Source organism: Lepus europaeus, chromosome 1, assembly GCF_033115175.1.
Source record: "Lepus europaeus isolate LE1 chromosome 1, mLepTim1.pri, whole genome shotgun sequence".
Classification (NCBI taxonomy): Eukaryota; Metazoa; Chordata; class Mammalia; order Lagomorpha; family Leporidae; genus Lepus; species Lepus europaeus.
In genome coordinates this window covers 2,827,632-2,849,539 of record NC_084827.1, presented here as the reverse complement: position 1 = coordinate 2,849,539, position 21,908 = coordinate 2,827,632, and the positions used below count along the sequence as shown (strand labels likewise).

Genomic DNA, 21,908 nt, shown 5'->3' with positions numbered 1-21,908 from the left:
CTGCTGAAAACAGCACTGCTCCCCCGGGCACCGCGGATCAGACGCCGCCACACGCACAGCATCAGAGCTGACAGCGCGTCCAGACAGCGCCGTTCTCCACGCTCAATTCCTGTGGCCGCCCGTCCCCTCCCCTGGCCAGTGACACGTGCCTGTCCTGCTCTGGCCCAGCAGCCAACAGGAGGATCTGGGTCAGGAGTTCAACAACTCGGGGCCCACAAGGCAGGACAGCACCCTTCTCACCACTGTGCTGACCACTCACCCGGCTCACTGGGAACCAAAGGCAGCAGTGGGGTGTGAAAGCAAGTGGGCTGCACCAGGTGGGGGGCCAGGCCCAGGTGGGCTGAGGACAGGGGTCCCAGCTCCAGGAGGCACGGTGCCTTGTCCAACGCTGAGGCGGAAAAACAGTGGCCTGCAGAACCTTACCAGCAGTTGCCATCCAAGCCAGGGTAGGAACTGTCACCAACTCACCCAGGAAACACAGTGTTCCAACCATGTTCGCGAAGACCACGCCTGCTCTTCCCCAACACGCACACACGCACGCACACACACACACACGTTGGCTCCTCTGACCTTTGCTCCCTGGGAGTCGGCTGTCTCTTCACAGTTGGGTGTGTGAGCCCAGTGGAAGCCTCATTGGTTCACCTCTGACCCCGAGGTGAAGGAGCTCACAGCCCAGCCATTAAGTAACCCATGGGCGGGATCAACTCTCCAAAACCCACCATGTAGTGTTTAAGTAGACTGTGCTGTTTGTTACTTGGACATTCTCTTCCATATCGGTGGGGATGATCAAATTCCTCATGAAAAGTATATAAAGCGAGTTTTTAACCAAAGTCCACACACTCTCCAGAAGTTATTTCAGGGAGGGAAAAGTCATATTTTTACTTTGGCAAAAATTGCCTACATCATAGAATGCAGGATAACACGGTCGAATCCTAAAATGATAACCAACCATCTTTTCACTTCCAACACTTGATCTCGGGCGTCTGCTAACCAGTAACAGCTTCTACTGTTGGAAGGGGCTTCCGTGCCCTCTTCCCACCCAACGTCATCAACACCTGGCCTTTGGAAATTAACACAGACTCTCACTAGGCTTCTCCATCACACCGGCATCCCCACTCGCACGTAGTGCCCCCAGCCTCAGCCATGACAGGTGCCCAACCTGCCCCCAGCTAAACATATCTGTCCGAGGGGTGGTCTCCGCCCGCCTCTTAGCCCATCAGGAGACTTCACGGAAGAGACAGATGGACCCTCACCAAAGGGTCGCCTCAGCCGCACCCTACACCAGGCGCTGGACACCTGCACTGAGTCGATCCTTGACAGGCTTTTGTCTGGGAAAACTAGATCCGCCAGCACCCCAGGTCCAGCGGCAGCAGCACGCTGGATTTGTAGAACCCATCGGCACTACAGCTGGAGAACGAGGGCTCGGGAGACACACAGGGCTCAAAGGCAGCCCACACAGCCGGGCCTGAGCCTCCCCCTCCGCCTTTCCCGCTGCCGTGTGACACGCTTCGAAGGATGCCTCTATGGGGAATCACTTTGAGTTCCAGATATTTACGGCAAGGACAGACAGACGCGTTTCCAGGTTCCCCTTGAAGTATCTGTACAATTCACACTAAAATAACTGTTCTGTTGAAAAATTTCCACCGACTCACTTAATTGCTTACAGCAACCCTCCTTACTGTAATTATCACATCGGCTTGTAATTATTTACTGTGTGACTGCCTCTCTCCTCTCCCCACCCTCCCCGCCCCCAGACTCGAGAGCTCCCAGAGGCCTCAGCAGCCACTCTGTCCCTGTACAGAGAAGCTGGGTTCCTGCGAACCCAGCCAACGTGTCAGCGACTTCCTCCTTAGGTTCTGATTCTGCAACGACCCCTAACGTGAGGGAGACTCGCGAGGTTGTCTGCAGGACTTCTGCATCTGGACCATCTCTTTTAGGCTCCTACTAACTGACCATCCTTGGAGCAGTGCTTTGTGGGAAATCTGCAGTGACTGCCATACACTGCTATACTTGAGTTCTTAGATGTCGACCTCCAAAAAGGAATTAATGGCCCCGATTACTGGTGACTCCGAGGCAAACGTCACATCAAGACCAGGTGAGCGTGTAGAATGCTTGGCGAGGCGCTCTGTCCCCACACGCTGTCCCTGGCTTGTGGGGCAACAGTCAGGTTCATGCTGGCTCATCTTGCCGTCGCCTCCTCCACTTCTGTCATCTTGGGGCCACAGCATTTAGTAGCGACCAGTCTTTCGGAAATTAATGAACGATTGTTCTATTTGGTTTAACCCAAAATGCGGGCTACACCTGGTGGGCCCAATATACACAGAAGGAAATGAGGTAATAACAAAGAAAAGAAAGATGTCCCCCCAACAGCTGCCTTCCTCAAAGTTTACCCATTAAAGGGATACTTACCAGCAAACAACAAAAGAACCCTCATTTGAATGTATATGGGAACTGCACCTTAGCCTTGAGACACTCCATTTTTAACAGAAGATGGACTAGGAGTATGTGACAAAGACAAGGAGGCGGCATGGAGCTCAAGACAGTAAGGAGGTGTCCCAGAAGTGTGCCAGCAACAAAGGAGCCTGCTTCAGACAGGTAGTGGTCCCCACAGAGCACAAGAGAAACAGCCAACAAACTTGGGGTGCGCATTAAGTCCCCTCTCTGACATAAGCCTCTGGGGATCCCCAGCCAGAACTCCCCTAATCATCCAACACAGATATTCTGACCCTCGCCAAGCAATCGCACGCAAACCACAGCCCTAACGCCCACTGTTAGATGGGAAACAGAGACCTGGAAGTTGAGGCCAGATCCCGCCCCTGTGACTCCCCCCACCCCCACCCCTGACTCTGGCTGCAAATCCCCAATTCACCGAAGGTTGCAACCACCAGCTGGTATCACCCTTCACCAATGTCAACACTAAGGATCAATAGGCTGCCACAACTATACTGGAAGCAACTTGGAGACGTGCTGGAATTCAGTCCCAAGAGCTGGTTCACTCAGGTAGGTGAAATCTCAAATTATATCCTTGTCTACCTGCTAGTGCTTTGGTTTTTTGTTTTTTTTGTTTTGTTTTGTTTTGTTTTTTTTTAAGAAGCCAACTCCCCAAATCCACAATGCAATCAAAACCTCTGGAGGCAACTGTGACTCACAGATACTGGCATTTTAGAAGCCTGTGCACAGATCTCACAAGTAGGACCCTCCCGTCAGCCGAGCCCTCCAATGGGACGCCACGGCACAGTCACAGCCAAAGCCACTCAGGTGCACTTACGCAGGGCGTGCCACTCGTCCTGACGGATGGTCTTCGTGATGTTGAAAGTGAGGTTCCTGGGGATGGTTGCTGAGGAGTAGTGGTATTTGATGTAAGTGCATCTCTCAATTTCTCCTGAAACAGACAGGACACAAATGTTAATGAGGCCACCACCCCATACAGAGCAGCTCTGGGACCCATGTTCCCATCCTGGAAAAAGGGACTTGTTTCCCATTGGACCTGTGGGTGCCCAGCAGGTCTACAAGAGAGTAGAACAGAATTGATTTAATTTAAAATAACACATCTCTGGGATCATGCAGAGGTGGGAAGAGCCGGTTTAGGCTGACGGCAGCTCAGTAAGCAGTAGTAGCCATGTTGTCTACCCTTCTTAGGGAAGTCCACTCAAGCCAAGAGTGGGAGGGTGACAAGAAGCACATGGCTGGTCCCACCCAGGGCAAGCACTAGTCCTAGAAGTCATCTGTGCTTTGGTACTCAGCCTCCTGGAATGGTGAGAAGGGAGTGGAACGAATTCTGCCCTTTCCTCCATGCTCCCTGCTGGGGGTGGGGTTTCTCTACCCCAATTCATGTTGGAATTTCCTGCTCATTGTAAGGTGTTAACACGGTGGAAACAGGCAGTCCAGCCACGGCATTTGGAAGTGTCATGGTTGCGATGAACTAAGGTTAAACAAGGCCATTGAGGGAGTTGGTAAGCCAATGGGACGTGAGTTTTTCAGGAGAGGTGGGACCTGGGCTATGACACTCTGTACCACAACATGATGCCTGCAGAGTCACCACCCACAAGAAGGACCTCCCCAGATGCAGCTGCCTGGCCTTGACCTCCCTAGCCTCCAGGCCAGGAGTCAAACCTGTATTTATAAATTACTCAGTAAAAAAATTCAGTACTCGGCTGCAGTAAAAGAAAGCAGGCGTTCCCCAACCTTACCTCTGAGCGCAAAGCCCCCAAATCAAACTGTGTTGCTTTCAACCAGTTTCTTTCCAGGTTTCTTGGGCTAACTTGTGGTCTCCTAACTAACTCAAGACCTGGTCCAATAAGACCTTTAGAGGAGCTTGTTAATTGTCAAGGCACACTTTGCTAGTCAGGTTATCAAAATACTCTTGTAGCTCGTATCTTATGCCAGCCTGGGATCACATGGGATCACTCCCTGGCCAGCAGCATCAGCACCCCCTGGGATCACATGGGGTCACGCCCAGGCTGGTAGCATCAGCATCCCCCCGGGATCACATGGGATCACGCCCAGGATGGTAGCATCAGCATCTCCCGGGATCACATGGGATCACTCCCTGGCTGGTAGCATCCCCATCTCCCGGGATCACATGGGATCACTCCCAGGCTGGTAGCATCCCCATCTCCCGGGATCACATGGGATCACTCCCTGGCTGGTAGCATCAGCACCCCCCGGGATCACATGGGATCACGCCCAGGCTGGTAGCATCAGCACCTCCCGGGATCACATGGGATCATTCCCAGGCTGGTAGCATCAGCATCTCCCGGGATCACATGGGATCACTCGCAGGCTGGTAGCATCAGCATCCCCCCAGGATCACATGGGATCATGCCCAGGCTGGTAGCATCAGCACCCCCCTGGATCACATGGGATCACTCCCAGGCTGGTAGCATCAGCACCCCCCGGGATCACATGGGATCATGCCCAGGCTGGTAGCATCAGCACCCGGCGGGATCACATGGGATCATGCCCAGGCTGGTAGCATCAGCACCTCCCGGGATCACATGGGATCACGCCCAGGATGGTAGCATCAGCACCCCCCGGGATCACATGGGATCACTCCCTGGCTGGTAGCATCCCCATCTCCTGGGATCACATGGGATCACTCCCAGGCTGGTAGCATCCCCATCTCCCGGGATCACATGGGATCACTCCCTGGCTGGTAGCATCAGCACCCCCCGGGATCACATGGGATCACTCCCAGGCTGGTAGCATCAGCACCCCCCGGGATCACATGGGATCACGCCCAGTCTGGTAGCATCAGCACCCCCCGGGATCACATGGGATCACTCCCAGGCTGGTAGCATCAGCACCCCCCGGGATCACATGGGATCACGCCCAGTCTGGTAGCATCAGCACCCCCCAGGATCACATGGGATCACTCCCAGGCTGGTAGCATCAGCACCCCCCGGGATCACATGGGATCACTCCCAGGCTGGTAGCATCAGCACCCCCCGGGATCACATGGGATCACTCCCAGGCTGGTAGCATCAGCACCCCCCGGGATCACATGGGATCACTCCCAGTCTGGTAGCATCAGCACCCCCCGGGATCACATGGGATCACTCGCAGGCTGGTAGCATCAGCACCTCCCGGGATCACATGGGATCACTCCCTGGCTGGTAGCATCAGCATCTCCCGGGATCACATGGGATCACTCCCAGGCTGGTAGCATCAGCACCCCCCGGGATCACATGGGATCACTCCCAGGCTGGTAGCATCAGCACCTCCCAGGATCACATGGGATCACTCCCTGGCTGGTAGCATCAGCATCCCCCGGGATCACATGGGATCACGCCCAGGCTGGTAGCATCAGCACCCCCCGGGATCACATGGGATCACTCCCTGGCCGGCAGCAGGAGAATCCCCCGGGAACTTGCTAGGGGTACAGCTTCTTGGGTCCAACTCCAGCTCCACGAATCAGAAAGTTGGAGCCTGGCAATGTGAATTTTAATAAGGCCTCTGGCTGATTCTATTACATATTTGTTTGAGAATCCTTGCCTTAGGGAATCTAACAGAGAATTGCCAATGTATTGATTAAAAAGCCCACTATGTTTGCAAATTCCAAAAGGCAGGCCCGATCAGGAATTCTTCCATGGTTATTTTTGGTCTCCTCCAGGCACTTGTCTCGACACTTGCTTATCTGGGGAATATTAAAACTCAATGTCAGGCCTCTGAAGAATCAGGAAAGGAGTGATTTCTAAAGGTTAGGGGGTTTGAAATTTGGTTTTGCACCTGGATGGATTTTGATGGTAATCCATTTTGCACCCCACTGATTTTCAATTTATAACCCGTGGCACCTGATTGAATTGTTTGACCCCTGACCCCCGTCAGCAGGGAACCTGGCAATTGGCGAAGTGCAGTAATTTAGACAGCGCCTTATGAAGCCGATGCCTTGTTGTAAATCACATCTGGACAGCTGCCCAGCGCCAGTTATTGACAGACTCTCCTCCAGCGGGACAGGCACCGTCTAAAGAGGCAAAGCCGGAGAAGGCCACCTGCACTCCTACATCTGCAGGTTCCCCAGTCCCCACCCCCTGCTTCCGCTCCCGCAGTCCACACACCGCGGAGTCTCTCACATCCCGGTCCTCCCGGGCACACCTGCTCGTGCCTTCATCCCGTCACCCTCCTCCTTTAACTTGCTACACTCCCAGAAGAGCAGTCTTCCAGACAGTCCCTGCTAACTGCACACTTGGCTTGCCATTCACAGCATCATTGACCCCAAGGTCTCCTCCCCCAGGGACCCTCCTCCTTCCTGACATCTAACTGGTCCCAGACTGCCAGTTCTGCTTAGAACTGGCCCTGGAGTCCAGGCCCTTGTTCCAGCCCCAGCCCCCGCGATAGCAGCAGTCATGATAACATCTGGTCAACAAGGGACAGCATACACGTGCTGGTCCTCGATGCTGTCGGCTGGTGGAGATGTGGCTGTCAGCCGTGGAGGTCCACTCCGTGGCGCTCGCACAAGGAGGAAACGGCCTAGTGATGCGCTTCCCAGAACACGTGCCTGTCACTAAGTGACATGCGACTTTACAGTGACCTCCACAATAACCCCAAGGGGAAGGACTTCCCAGGTAGGCAAGACTCACCAACGTGCTTCCGAGTCTACTCCCACCACGGTGCACACAAGCAAAGAGCTTATAAGGCCCCGTAGGGTAAGCAGATGAGGCTGCCTCCTGTTGGCTTGCTGGGGGCGGAGGGGCCAGCACTTCCGACGTGCCTGGGACCATTTACGGTTCTCTCCATGAGTTCTGTGATGGACAGTGGCTCCTTGACCCATTACACAGCCCGGTTAGGCAGGTGTTGTTATTACCATAGTCCCTATTTTACACATGGGAGAGTAGAAGCGGAAGATATTTGCCCAAGGACATGGCAGGGCCAGGATAGGAGCCCATGATGGTCTGACCAGAGCCTCCCTCCTGTAGGCCACCCTGCTAGTTAGAGTGTATTCCATAAAGGAAACGTGAGTGTGTCAGCCCCTGCCCAGAGGCCGCTCCTGTCCCCAGGAAATCCCCCCCCATTCCTCACTGAGGAAGCCCCAGGCCCATTCCAGCTCCCTCCGACTCCAGCCTGCAGCCAGACGAACCTCCCCATCTCGCCCTGCATATGCTGTGTCCCTTCACAACTCTGCACCTGCTACGCTCCTCCCTGCCCTCCCCGACAAACACCCACTCATCCAAGAGGGGGCTCCGACGCAGCTCCTCAGCCGGGAAGCCCAGCAGCGGGGGCCCCACAGGGGCTGCTCCCTGGTCTCCTCCCCGCCCCCCAGCTCTTGTCCCTACCGCTGCAAACACGGACAGGCTGTGATCTATCTGTTTACACGCCTCACTCCCCCCTAGATTAAGAGCTTCTCAAGGGCAGAGATGTTGTCGTATTCATTCATCTTTATCTCGCCAGCCCCTGGTGAAGGTGAGCACCGATAGCATGTGCTTTGAAGAAAGGAATGGATAATAGGAGGCGCCCTTTGGAAGACCACAGTGAGCCAAGAATCCAGCTGCTTTTCTCCCAGGCAAGAAATTTAAATAATAGAGGCGAATGAGAGTGCAGTTAATGAAGGGAGGTGACTACTGCAGAACTCTGTCCTGTCTGGACAACAGGAGAGGTTTAGCAATCACAGGGCAGAGGAAAACGGCACATGCCCACAGAACGGCGTCTCGCTGGACGTAGCAAACGTAAGGCAGGGGACAACCAGGTCAGAGTTTCTAGAACGGAAAGGGGGAGGAGAGGAACATATAGAAGGCTGTAACACGATACCAAGAGCGACAGGGCAGAGCAGAGCCTGGGTGCTCGCATCCCACATCAGAGTGTCTGAGCCTGGTCCCACCTCTGCTTCTGATCCAGCTCTCTGCTAACACACCCGGGAGTAGCAGACGATGGCGCAGGTACATGAGCCCCTGCCTCTCACAAGGGAGACCAGGATGGAGTTCCTGGCTTCTGGTTTCAGCCTGGTCTAACCCCGCGGTTGTGGGCATTTGGGCAGTGAACCAACGGGAGGAAGATCTTCTGTCTGCCTGTCTCTGTCATTCTGTATTCAAGCTGAAAAAACAAACACTTACAAACAATAAAGAACACCATCATCCACCGCCTTGGACATGGCCGGACAGGCTGTGCCCCGCACGTGGGCACCTCCCAGGGATACACGATGCTGAATTCAGCAGCTGCTCTGCTTGCCAGAGCTCACACCCTGGTGGGTGTGGGAGACGGCCCCCGCCGGAGGGGCTGCCGCTGTCTAATGTGCACAGAAGTGTTCCATAAACTAGCCGCAGCCCTGCACACAGTAATTTCTTTAAAAAAAAAAAAAAGAGAGAGTTACAAATAAAAAAAGAAAAATTAGGAAAAGAAAAAAAAAAGAAAGAGAGTTACAGAGAAAGGTAAAGACAAAGAGAGAGATCTTCCATCCTCTGGTTCACTCCCCAGATGGCCACAACAGCCAGAGCTGGGCTGATCCGAAGCCAGGAGCCAGGAGCTTCTTCTGGGTCTCCCATGTGGATACAGGGCCCGAGAACTTGGGCCATCTTCTACTGCTATCCCAGGCCATAGCAGAAAGCTGGATCGGAAGAGGAGCAGCCGGGACTAGAACCAGCGCCAATATGGGATGCCGGCGCTTCAGGCCAGGGCTTTAACCCATTGTGCCACAGCACCGGCCCTGTCATGCAGTCATTTCAATATCGAGCAAAACACTCCCCAGACCCAGCATCGGAGCACAAAAGCAGATCCCACTGGCAGAGGCCAGACCGGTGCCTGTCACTCGTGTCTGAGAAAAGCGCTTGATTTCTTAGCTAAGGACAGATGCTCTCTGCTTCAACACAAACCCAGCGCGTCACCATAGATTCCAGGCAGGCTGGAGGCAGCTCCCTTCGCCTCTCCTAACTCCAGCCCTTCTGGACAGTTGGGGAAAAGGCCACTTGACACTCATGAGAGCAAGAAACAACCGAGGGACAGGCACAGCAGGTGGCTGGCCAGGGGCACAGGCGTGGCCCCACTGGAGGCCTCACTGTTTGCTCTGCCTCAGGACTGTAAGCATCCTGCTTTGACAGCAATTAAATTCAAAAGATTCAAATATTGCCTATGAAAAAAGGCAAAATATTTATCCATGTGTCTGCAGGTCCTGTCAGCGTGCTGGGCTTTTGTAAATACCACACCATCTGGGCACCGAATACGTGTGCCCAGAATGTGAGCTTCCCAATCCACACTGGCTCTGCTGCAATCAACGGTGCACAGGGGCTACCTGGAAGGCAGCGGAAAGAGGCAAACTCACGTTTACCGATGCTGCCTTCCAGCCCAGAGCCTCGGTTTCCCCTCAGGTAGCCACAGCTGAGGGACAACTGGCTGGCGAGGCTCCGGAGGCAGCCTCCTGGGGCTGGAGCTGTGGCATAACGGGTTCCGCCACTCCCTGCACTGCTGGCATCCCATGTAGGCAATGGTTTGAGTCCTGGCTGCTCTGCTTCCCATCCAGGTCTCTAATGATGTGATTGGGAAAGTAGCAGAGGAGGCCCGAGTCCATTGGTCCCTGCACCCACATGGGAGACCTGGAGGAAGCTCCTGGTTCCTGGCTTCAGCCTGGCCTGGTCCAGCCCTGGCCACTGCTGCCATCTGGGAAGTGAACCAGCAGATGGAAGATAGATACATATATACATACATATACATACATACATATACATGTATATACTTATGTATATTTATCTGAAATTCTGCATTTCAAATAAATAAAGATTTTTTTAAAAAGAAGTAGCCTCCTCCTGTGGCCCCAAACACACTCTGCCTCCTGACCTCTGACCTCCGTGCCTGTCAGGGACCCAACAAGACAGACAGGACACCTAAACGGGTAATTAGAATTTCCAGAAAACACCACTTAACTCAATAGCGAAGAAAATAAATAACCTGAAGACTTGAGCAGGCCTTCCTCCAAAGAAGATTCTTAAATGACCAACAGGTGCACGAACAGTTGCTCAACCTCCCCGGTCATCAGAGAAGTGCACAGTGAGCCACCAGCTCAGGACTCTCAGGACGGCCATTACCAAAAAACAAAGAACAAGTGTTAGCGAGCAGGTAGAGAAATCGGAGCCCTTGCACACTGCTGGTGGCAACATAAATTAATACAGCCCCTATGGAAAATGGCATGTTGTCGTCTCAGAAAATTAACAAAGTACGACCATACGATCAGCAATCCTACTTCTAACACGTACCCAAAAGAACTGAAATCAGTACGTCAAAAAGCTATCTGCAATCCCGGTTCGTTACAGAGTTATTCACAAAAGCCGAGATATGGAACAGCCCATGCCCCACCCGGGGATGAGCAGATAGAGAAAACGTGCTACACGGGGCAGATGTCTGGTGCAGTGGCTCACGCGTCCCTTGGGATCACACGTCACCTCATCCCATGGTGCCCGGGTACAAGTCCTGACTCTACTTCCAATTCTGGCCAATGTGCGCCCTCCCAGGCAGCAGAGGGTGGCCAAGTGCTTGGATCCCCGTCACACGCACCAGCTGTCGGCTGTGTGGGGCTGCCTCCGTCTTTGCGGAAGGTGTCGCTCACTTGAGGTAAAATATACAAAGCAGGACTCTCCTTAGAGAGTGGTTTAAAAGGCCCAGGGCTTGGGGCTGGCGCCGTGGCTCACTTGGTTAATCCTCCGCCTGCGGCGCCAGCATCCCATGTGGGCGCCGGGTCCTAGTCCCGGCTGCTCCTCTTCCAGTCCAGCTCTCTGCTGTGGCCCGGGAGTGCAGTGGAGGATGGCCCAAGTGCTTGGGCCCTGCACCCCATGGGAGACCAGGAGAAGCACCTGGCTCCTGGCTCCGGGTCAGCGCAGCACCAGCCATGGTGGCCATCTGGGGAGTGAACCAACGGAAGGAAGACCTTTCTCTCCCTGTCTATAAATCTACCTGTCAAATAAATAAATAAATAAAAATAAAAAATAATGGGGCCGGGGCTGTGGCTCAGCAGGTTAAGCCTGCCTGCAGCACCAAGCATCACATATGGGCACAGATTCCAGTCCCAGCTGCTCCACTTCCAAACCAGCTCCCCGCTCATGCACCTGGGAAAGCAGTGGGAGATGCCCCAAGTGCTTGCGCCCCTCCCACATGTGTGGGAGAGCAGGAGGAAGCTCCTGGCTTCTGCTTTCTACCTGGCCCAACCCTGGCTATGGCAGCCATTTGGGACTGACCCAGCACATGGGGTCTCTCTCTCTTGCTCTCTGACCCCTGCTCCAAATAAGCTGATTTTTTTAAAAACGTAGTGAGCTGGACTGGCAATGTGATGATCAAATGTACTTAGGATAAGCATAGGCACGAGCATGTAAAAGGTTTGCACTCTGCATAACTTGAAGTTTCTAATGCACATGTTGTGATGCCCCCAGAACGAGACAGACTTTCCCAGGCTCCTTTAACCCAAAACCACGGTGGTTTCTAGCACTGGCTGAGTTCATCAAATCAGAAACCCTGTTTTGTATTTACAGTGTACCCCCAGGGCCAGCAACGGCAGTGGGCACACAGAGATCCCTCAATGGCTATTTGGATGAATGAAAAACAGATACGAGGGTCTGTTATTTAATCAAATGATCTGCTAGGTCAATTAAGTAACTGGCTCCAAGTATCTGCCCGTCTCCTCCCTGAAGCCACGTCTGGGCCCTGCCAGCAAAGCCACACCAGATTCTGCCCCCACGCTGTGTTCAGAGTGCCTTGAGATGAGTCTGGAATCCTTGCAGACAGAGCAAAGCCTGTCACCACCCATGCCCGGTGCCGTATCCCCCCAGCCCACCTGTGGCGCCAGCCGCAATAGCAGCGGGCGCCCCGGGCAAGCTGAGAGCACCCACAGGAAGGCAGGAGAGTCATGCCCCAAGAGCACCCCCGGCCAGGGGGGCAGGGCCCCACCCTTTGGGAGGATAATCACAGTGCCTTCTGCGTGGTCCTCTGGGGGTCTCCTTGAAACTGAACCTGGCGTTCCGGCGTGGACCAGCTCACCCTCATTAACTTCTCCTCCTTCCCACCTGCTTCCCCCGAAGGCACTGCCCCGGGGTCCACTTCCGGCAGGTCCCGCACTAAGCAGGAGGACCAACGGGGAGGCGCTCACGTGGTTTACACGCTGAAACCAGTGAGGGCTGGAATAACTCCAGGCAGTTACCCAAGTTGGTCTCGAGGTTCCGCTGAAGGTCACACCAGCACTCCTCCCTTTCAGCTCCACTCTGTTCCTTCCCTCTCGTCCTACTCTCACATCCTGCAGTCAGAGACGCACAGCTAGCACTCAGCACCCTCGTGCTTCCTCCATCTCTGGGCTCCTTTCTTAAAACAGATAGAAAATGCTATTCCATGCCCACCACGTGCCAGGCGCTCATACGTTATCCTATGCCACACTCATACATACCGCGGGGTAACAGCATTACGGTGCCATCCTTGTGTGACTGAGGAAGAAAACGAGGACTTAGACAGATGAGCGGCTTCCCCAAATCACTCGGCCAGCAAGGAGCAGAGCCAGGATGCCAACTCTCCACCCAGACCCTGCGTGTGCGTGTGCGTGTGCGCGTGTGCGTGTGCGTGTGTGTGCAGCAGCCAGATACACGGCCAAACAGTTCGCCATTCAGAGGGAGATTCCGAGGGAGCAAGGATTATTTTGCAAGCCTGTGCGTGGAAGGTATCGATCCACGCCCTGATGAAGGGAGAAACGGAGGAGGAGGGGACGCCCCACGTCTCCCCTGCTGCTCCTCTGGACGGTGCCAGCAGCCAGGGCGCCGCCAACAGCGTGGGCCACCTGCTGCCACTCCCCGGCCCAGCCTGACGCTGAGTCTCCCCCACTGGGCCCACAGTGCTCACTCATCTTTCCAGCCAAGGCCTGCCGTGCTCTGTCCCTAATAAATGAAACACTGAATAGAAAGAGCACAGCAGAAAAATGAATGTTGAAAGCCGACAACAAAATGAAGGATGAAACCAGTGAGAGCTTTGCGCTCCGACCGTGACTCTTCTTCAAAGGGTGTTTTCTCAGAAGGCTGGAGGAACGAACAGTGAAATGTACACCTCAGCAGGAAGCGGAAATCGCGAGATTTTCCCCCAGGAAACCTGGGCGGCGCCGTTCTTAGCCACATGAGCGCTACCTTGCTGCATTCTTTGGGAAACCGCAGCAGGGGACGGTGGGAGAACCCCAGAGCGGAGGGCGCTAACGGCTCGAGATTCGAAGCAAGACCTCGTCGGAGATGCACGGGACAGGGAAAGACGCGAGGGTGTTGCAGGGGCTCAGGCGCACAGCCAGGGCAGCCGGGTCGCCCCGCACCCCAGCCCCGTCCCCACCTGGGGAGACGACCACCAGCCACCGGGCCAGCGGCCTTGGCAGGCGCTCTCTCTATTTAGAAGGTGGCTCTTCACCTAAGCTTATTTCAAGAAGCCGCCCCAGCCCTCCTCCCTCTGTCTTCTCCCGGTGCCTTCTGCTCCTCCCAGATGTTCTGAGCCGAAGGATTTGCAAGGCTTACGGCTGCGGCAGGCCCAGCCAGAAAGGATGTTTTTCTTTTCTTCCTGCTAAAGAAAAGCGTTCGCTACAGTTTTTGTCTTTAATGCTTTCACATGTGTCCCATTTTGGATGCTTTGTTTCTGGTGCTCGTGGCATCAGCGTGGCCTTCTAATGCTGTTGTATGTGCACTGCATAGGCCAGATCCTAAATATTTAATTCCTTCCGTTCTGTGTTCCATAGCAGTTTGTTAGGCATTGTGTTCAGGGGGCCCTCCTGATTACACACATGCAATTCCATTTTCAAAAATTCAACCAGGGCTGGCACTGTGGCACAGCGGGTTAAAGCCCCGGCCTGCAGCACCAGCATCCCATATTGGGTGCCTGTTCGAGTCCTGGCTGCTCCACTTCTATTCTAGCTCCCTGCTAATGCACCTGGGAAAGCAGTGGAAGATGGCCCAAGTCCTTGAGCCCCTGCACCCGCGTGGGAGACCCAGAAGAAGCTTCTGGCTCCAGGTTTCAGATCGGCTCAGCTCTGACCATTGCGACCATTTGGGGAGTGAACCAGCAGATGGAAGACCTCTCTCTCTCTCCCGCTCTCTCTCTCTACTTCTCCCTGTAACTCTTTCAAATAAATAAAATAAATATTTTTTTAAAAAGCCTGTCAACCACACCCACCCACCCCACATCTCCCACCCCTTGTCCTTACACATTTAGCTGTACATCAGTCATGTATTCCTATCCATAGTAAACAGCTTGAAGGCAGTCCAGCTCAGTCATTAATCTCTGTAGTTCTGGTGGCCAAGAGGATGCTTTGAGTATTGATCGTCATTTTATTTATTTATTTTTATTTATTTATTTGACAGGTAGAGTTATAGACAGTGAGAGAGATAGAGAGACAGAGAGAAAGGTCTTCCTTCCATTGGTTCACTCCCCAAATGGCCGCTCCGGCCAGAACTGCACCAATCCAAAGCCAGGAGCCAGGAGCTTCCTCTCGGTCCCCCATGCAGGTGCAGGGGCCCAAACACTTGAGTCATCTTCTACTGCCCTCCCAGGCCACAGCAGAGAGCTGGACTGGAAGAGGAGCAGCCAGGACTAGAACCCGGCGCCCATATGGTATGCCAGCTCCACAGACATAGGATTAACCAAGTGAGCCACGGCGCCAGCCCCTGATTGTCATTTTAACAGTAGCTTCTGTTTAATGAGGACTGTCTATGTGTTAGACCCTGAAACAAATTACTTTGCTCTGCATTTTCTTATTTAAGTCTAGAAGTCACTATTCCCATTTCTCAGATGAGCACACAGAGGCCACAGGTGTCCGGGTCAAGAACATAAAGCTCTCAGGTGGCAGAGGTGGAGTCAAGCCCACCTCACACCCCCCTGTGCCAAACCACAGCCCACCTGTGAAACGAAACTGGAGAAAGCAAACTCTTGTAAAAGCAAGTGGGAGGGGCCAGTGTTATGGCTCAGCCGGTAAAGCTGCCATCTGCAGTGCCAGTATGGGCTCCAGTCCAAGTCCCGGCTGCTCCACTTCCAATCCAGCTCTCTGCTATGGCCTGGGAAAGCAGTGGAGGATGGCCTAAGTCCTTGGGCCCCTGCATTTGCAGGGGAGGCCTGGAAGAAGCTCCAGGCTCCTGGCTTTGGATCGGCACAGCTCCGGCCATTGCGGCCAATTGGGGAGTGAACCATAGGATGGAAGACCTCTCCCCCCCGCCCTGTCTGTCTCTATCTCTGTCTCTCTCTCTGTCTCTCTCTCTCTGCTTCTCTGTAACTCTAACTTTCAAATAAATAAGTACATAAAAAAAAAAAAAACAAGTGGGAGACCTGCCGAGGTTTATGTACCGGACCCATACAAAGAAAACTTTTCGATGTGCGAGGATTTGGGGCATCTGGAGACGCAGCGGCTCTCCTCGGAGGAAGACCACGTTTGCCTCCCTAGCTCACCTACCGGGCTGGAGAGAGGACAGCTCCCAGCAGCCAGGTAGGCAGCCCTGGAGGAGACGGGCGTGACGCGTGCTTGCCACCCTCAGCTAATGCCCGAGTCCTGGCCACGACCCGCCCCCGGCCCAGGACAAGCTGCCTCCCAGCAGGGCCTGCGAGCAGGTTGCTCCACCTCCCAGGGCTCCATTTCTTCATTTGCAAGAAGACGATAATAGCCTTCCTCTCCCCAGATTGATGAGGAATAAACATGAAACCTGCTCCAACGTGAGTATTCAGTAAAGGCCGGCAGCATTTATTAGTTACGCCCCTGGAGACACTCAGCCGGCTCCCACGGAACAGCCCATGAATATTTAAAGACAACGCTGGCCCTGCCCAGCCTCGAGTCTGTTTTCCCAGCTGAACACTTCCAGGTCCCCCTCACCACGTGGTCACAAAAGCCATCAGCGTTCCGGTCACTGTCCAGGTTTGTTCTGTGGGTCAGAATCACTGCCGGTGTCACACACAGCAGTGATCACAGCCACTCCCACGCGTGGCCAGACCTGGGCAAGCCCTCCTGCCCACAGCACCGCCGGCTCCGGCTGCCAGAGCTCTCGCTGCGTGTACGGGTTTGCTGTCAGCTTTGTGGGCAGCCTGGCCACAGAGCTGGCCGCCCAGAGGGGACAGAACCCAAGCAGTTTCCTTCACTGATGCTAAGCCCACTCAGTGTCACCATGTGGTTGGACAGCTGTCCCTCTGCATTTTGGGGTGGCTTCTGATGTGTTGGTTTGCTGCCTCAGCTTAGGGTCTTCTACTTGTTCCAGCCCATGAAGAAATGTTTGCATGAGGATTGCCCTGTCCCACAAATCAGCAACCAATCCTGCGCCTCCACCGGGCGGGCCAGCCCCATCGTCATCCAAGCCATCGCTCGAACCCCTGCACAGGGCGGCATCGCCCAGGCACACACACAACGTCCCAAGCCGCAGTGACAGAGCTGCGTGGGCAGGGGTCCAGCCTGCCAGGAAGCCGCCTCCCCGAGACCTCCTTCTCCAGCCTGTCCATCTGGATACCGTGGGAGACCCTGCCCCATCATTCACCTGATCAAGCTGCCTAAATCGTAACCAAGAAAGGGCAGGAGGCACTTGGCAGGCTTGCTGGGCGTACGGGCACCTGGGCTCTGTGCTGAGCGCTCCCCGCCATCTGGTGCAGGCCCTGTGGGCGGTCCTGCGGAGCTCCCCAGAACCTGGCTGCTCGGCTGTGTTCAGGGAATCCACCGACAGTCTTCGCTGGGAACCTGGACACTGGTCACCTTCCTCGGGCTCACAGCACTGGGGCTTCCCAGCTGCCTCTGGCCACCCTGTCTCACCCAGTGAACGGGCGGGCCCTGCTGGATAAAGCTCTCTCATGCTCCTCACTACAAAGAATCAACAAAAATGAGGGCTCGCTGCTGGGCGGCTGCCCTCTGCCTCTCCCATCACGACACGTGGGGCACGGCTCCCCTTCCTCTGGCCTCCCCTTCCCTCCACCCCGTGGACTCATCAAGAGACCCGTCCTTGAGTGAACACTCCGGCATCCAGGTTCTGCAGCCTTCTGTGCTAACCGTCACCTCGCCGCTGGTGGGAACCACAGCCTCCTGACCCCAGCTTCTTCATTCCCAGGTTCTGGATGTCCTGCCCTCTGTCTCGACACTTTTTCTTGTCTTGTTAAGGTTTGTTTTGTTTATTTGAAAGGCAGAGTTAGAGGGAGAGACAGAGACAGAGACCAATCCATCTTCCATCTGCTGGTTCACTCCTCAAACGGCCACAACAGCCAGAGCTGGACCAGGTCAAAGCCAGGAGCCTGAAACTCCACCCAGGTCTCCCACATGGGGGGCAAGGGTCCAATCACTTAGGGCATCTTCCTCTGCTGCTTTTCCAAGTGCACTAGCAAGGAGCCGGATGGGAAGTGGAGCAGCCCAGACGCCAACAGGTGCTCATCTGGGATGCGGGCATCCCGGGCGGCGGCTTCACCTGCTGCCCCACGACATCGGCCCCGTTTTTCGTGTCCTCGATGAGGCATCTTTAATGCCACTGTCTAGTCACTTCCTCACAAGAGGGGACAGCGAGCGAGCGGTCACTGTGCTCGCACCCCATCGCCCACTTCCCCGCCAGCTCCTGGCTGCTTCCCCCACTCTGCTCATACATGTTTCCAGTCTGAAACGCACTGCCGGGGGAAGAAGGCCAGGTGAGGCATGGCTCTAGATTGCCGTGTGGGGTGCCATACGTTATCCATCCCCTGACTCCCGTCACATCCCTAACGAGGATTCCGAGCCCGGAGCTGCCAGGGCCCCTGACCGGGAGTGTGCGAGCCTCCAGGGGCAGTTTCGGCTGGCAGAGAGACCATCGGTCTGCAGGCTCTGACACGCACATGGCGAGATGGAGGGCACTCCCGGCTTCCACTGGGAAACGGTGAGCCCGGGCCTCCCGGGGGCCCTGGACGTGGAGACAGACAGAGATAGAGAGGCAGACAGGCGAGGAGGAGAGAGGCCGTCCGGGCACTTTTTTTAATGTCACTTTTGCTAAGAATCCCCAGCTCTCAGGCCAGGGGGAGAGATCCGTTTTCTTTAAATCAGGGATTCGGCACAAGGCTGCTGTCCTCCATGGGAGGGGCGGCGAGAAGATGAACGGAGTTGAAAATGTGTCATTCCTGCTTCTGCGTGTCCTCACCTCCCCAGAGTCCCTGATGGCAGGACAGAGACGACCATCCCGCCCTCCGCCTCTGAGCAGGGACCTGGGGCCAGTTTGTTTCTTTGTTTTCCTTTTTATGGCCAGGCTGCCTCCCTCAGGAGCGCACCTCTGTACCACTCGCAGGCTGAGCCAGACAACAGCAAGAGAATTCACACAGCTGCCCAGTTGTCTCCAACCCCATGAACGAGTGTTTGTCTCCGCGACGGAAGGCGATACCCAGATTACTGAGCTTTGTGCTTTTCATTTGAAAAGGGAGTTACAGTTTTGAGTTTCCTTTCCACCAGTGAATCTGGGGGCAGCGCTGGAGTGTGTGTATTTGGGCAGGATTGTGGGGGGAGCTGAGTTGTAGGACGGTACTTTAAAAAGCTCATGGAAAATGGAACCAAAACACTGGGGCAAAAACCTGTGAGCTCCATGGGCAGTCCATCACGTGTCTTCCCACTATCTCCGTGAAGACCCCCATCTGTGAAGTCCATCATGTGTATTTCTCTTTTTTTTTAATATTTATTTTTACTTGAAAGTCAGAGAGTTACACAGAGAAGAGAAGGAGAGGCAGAGAGAGAGAGAGAGAGAGAGAGAGAGAGGTCTTCCACCCGCTGGTTCACTCCCCAGATGACCGCAACGGCGGAAGCTACGCTGATCCGAAGCCAGGAGCCAGGAGCTTCTTCCAGGTTTCCCACGTGGGTGCAGAGGCCCAAGGACTTGGGCCATCCTCCACTGCTTTCCCAGGCCACAGCAGAGAGCTGGATGGGAAGTGGAGCAGCCGGGACTGGAACCGTCGGACACGAACCATGGGATGCCAGCACTGCAGGTGGTAGCTTTACCCACTACACCACAGCGCCAACCCCCATCACATGTATTTCTATTAGCTCTGTGAAGACCCCTCATCTATGAGAAACAAACCCAGATGACTAATTTCCCCTTCAACCTGTTGCATGCCTTAGCTAAAAACTGAATGGAGAGGTGTGCATTTGGCACAGTGGCTAAATTGATGCTTTGGAAGCCTGCATCCTATTATCAGACTGCAGGGTTCAAGTCCCAGCCACTGTGTGTCCAAGCCAACTTCCTGCCTATGCACCCCTGGGAAGAAGCAAGTGTGGTTCAGTACTGGGATTCCCGTCACCCATGTAGGAGACCTGGATGGAGCTCCTGGCTCTCCTGGCTTCAGGTTGGCCCAGGTCCTGGCTATTTCAGGCATCTGAGGAGTGAGCCAGGGGATGGGAACCCTGACCATCTGTTTCTCTGTCTCTGTGCCTTGCAAATGAACTGAAAATAAATTTAATTTTAAACAAACAAATGGAAACAAAGATCTCAGAAAGAAGAAAGCACACACAGATAAATTATGTTCTCCTTATACCTCAAAACTGACTACTTCCCTGTTCCAGTTAAACGTGTTGGCTAGTTAAGACACGTCAACATGTTAACTCATCCTGATTCCCTCGAGGCAGTGAAATTCAAACCAAACATGAAAACTGCTGTATCCAGCAGCTTCATGCGAGGTTAAGGGCCTGACAGAGACAGAGAAACAGACAGATGGTCAGAGTTCCCATCCCCTGGCTCACTCCTCAGATGCCTGAAATAGCCAGGACCTGGGCCATCCTGAAGCCAGGAGAGCCAGGAAGTCCATCCGGGTCTCCTACATGGGTGACGGGAATCCCAGTGCTGAGCCATCACCTGCCTGGGTCAGATCTCTGTGTTTCAGACTTTCTGGGTGTGTGATCTTAGCTAACCAGTGAAGCCACCTTTGCCCACGTGTCTTCACTCCCAAGGGGTGTGCTACAAGGCTCTAGCCCTGGGAGTGTCGGGAAACTCAGCAAGTCAGTACGGGTAACGCAGCTGGTGCCGGCCCACCACAGTGCTCCGTCCACAACAACGACGCTTGTCACTCTGGGTCACCAACCGGGACGTGGGCTTAGTACACACGCAGACACTGGGCCATCCTTCAGTACAGGCAACACACACACACCCAGCACGGTCCAACATCGACACGGCTGCCCAAAGGGGACGGCTTCCCACCAGCCTGCCGTCCTGCGCCATATACCGCCTCCTTCTCAGCACCTCTCCCGGTACTCCAGCCCTGCCTCCTGGATGGAGGGTTTCCAGTCCCGGGTCACACCAGTGAGCTCCTCCACCACACCTCCCGGCTCCGCATGCAGGCCCAGGCAGATCATGGCTGCAGCTGCACAACATCAGGTACGGCTTGACATTTGACACAGCCAGGGGACTCAGCTCTGCCCTGCGAGGATGGTCCCTGGCAGTCAACCAGGTGTCCCCTCACCCTAACCTCAGGGGACCCGAGTCCAAGCCAAGAGGCAATTTCCCATTTCTGAACTTTCCAATCAACATGGCCAAACCTAACAGATCACATCAAGGTTTGGTAAAGACGGGAAATGGAAGCCTTCAGACACTACTGTTGGGAGTATACATTGTTGGGATTTTGTATTTTTTTAAAGGTTTATTTATTTAAAAGGTGGAGTTACAGAAAAAGACGGAGAAGGAGAGAAAGAGAGGGAGGGACTTCCATCCACTGGTTCACCACCCCAGTTGGCCACAATGGCCAGGGTTGGGCCAGGCTGAAGCCAAGAGCCGGGAACTCCAACCAGCTCTCTGTATGGAAGGCAGGGACCCAAGCCATCTTCCACTGCTTTCCCAGGTGCACTGGCTCGGAGTTGGATTAGGAGTGGAGCAGCTGGGACTCAAACCACCACCCACATGGGATACCAGTACTGCAGAGGGGCATTTAGCCCACTGTGCCATTAGGCCAGTCCCAGGAGTATAAACCGTCACAACGACTCAACAAAATCGAGTAAAGTAGAAATGTACATACCTGTGGCCCAAAATTACATGCCCTGGACAAACTCATACACATGCACACCAGGATGTCCAACACAATATCGCTTCTCAAAAAGCAGTAAATACCAAATGTCCATCAATTAGGAAATAGAAAATAAAACACGCTTGTATGCATATGATCGAATATTATGCAACAGTGAAAGTGCGTGAGCTAGACCCACATGTATTAATACACACTTGTGCGTGTGTGTAGAAAGATAGGCCACAGAACACAACGCCGAGTGCATACAGAACTGCAGATCGATAGGTACAGTATCGAACCGTCTAGATAAATGTTCAAAGACAGAGAGCAACTCTGTCCACTGCTTAAGGGAGCATCGTGATGCGATACAAGCGTGTAAGCACGAACACGGGGATGCTCAGCGAGCTCGCGATGTGTTCGCCCCGGGGAGACACTGGAGACGCTCACAGATAAAGCCTCTTGTTTCCCCCCCTCTTCTTGAGCAAGACTGAGAAACTCCAGAACCCGCTGACTCGGCAGCAAAGACGATGGCA

The 21,908-nt window shown here is 54.3% G+C and overlaps 1 protein-coding gene across 1 annotated transcript in view; it reads right to left on the bottom strand.

Moving 5' to 3' along the window:
• TMEM178B (transmembrane protein 178B) overlaps positions 1-21,908 on the bottom strand; it is a 395,863-nt gene that overhangs the window by 274,128 nt on the left and 99,827 nt on the right. Inside the window, 1 exon segment of the mRNA XM_062197632.1 lies at positions 3,269-3,382. Within this exon segment, the coding sequence (XP_062053616.1) occupies positions 3,269-3,382 (114 nt within the window).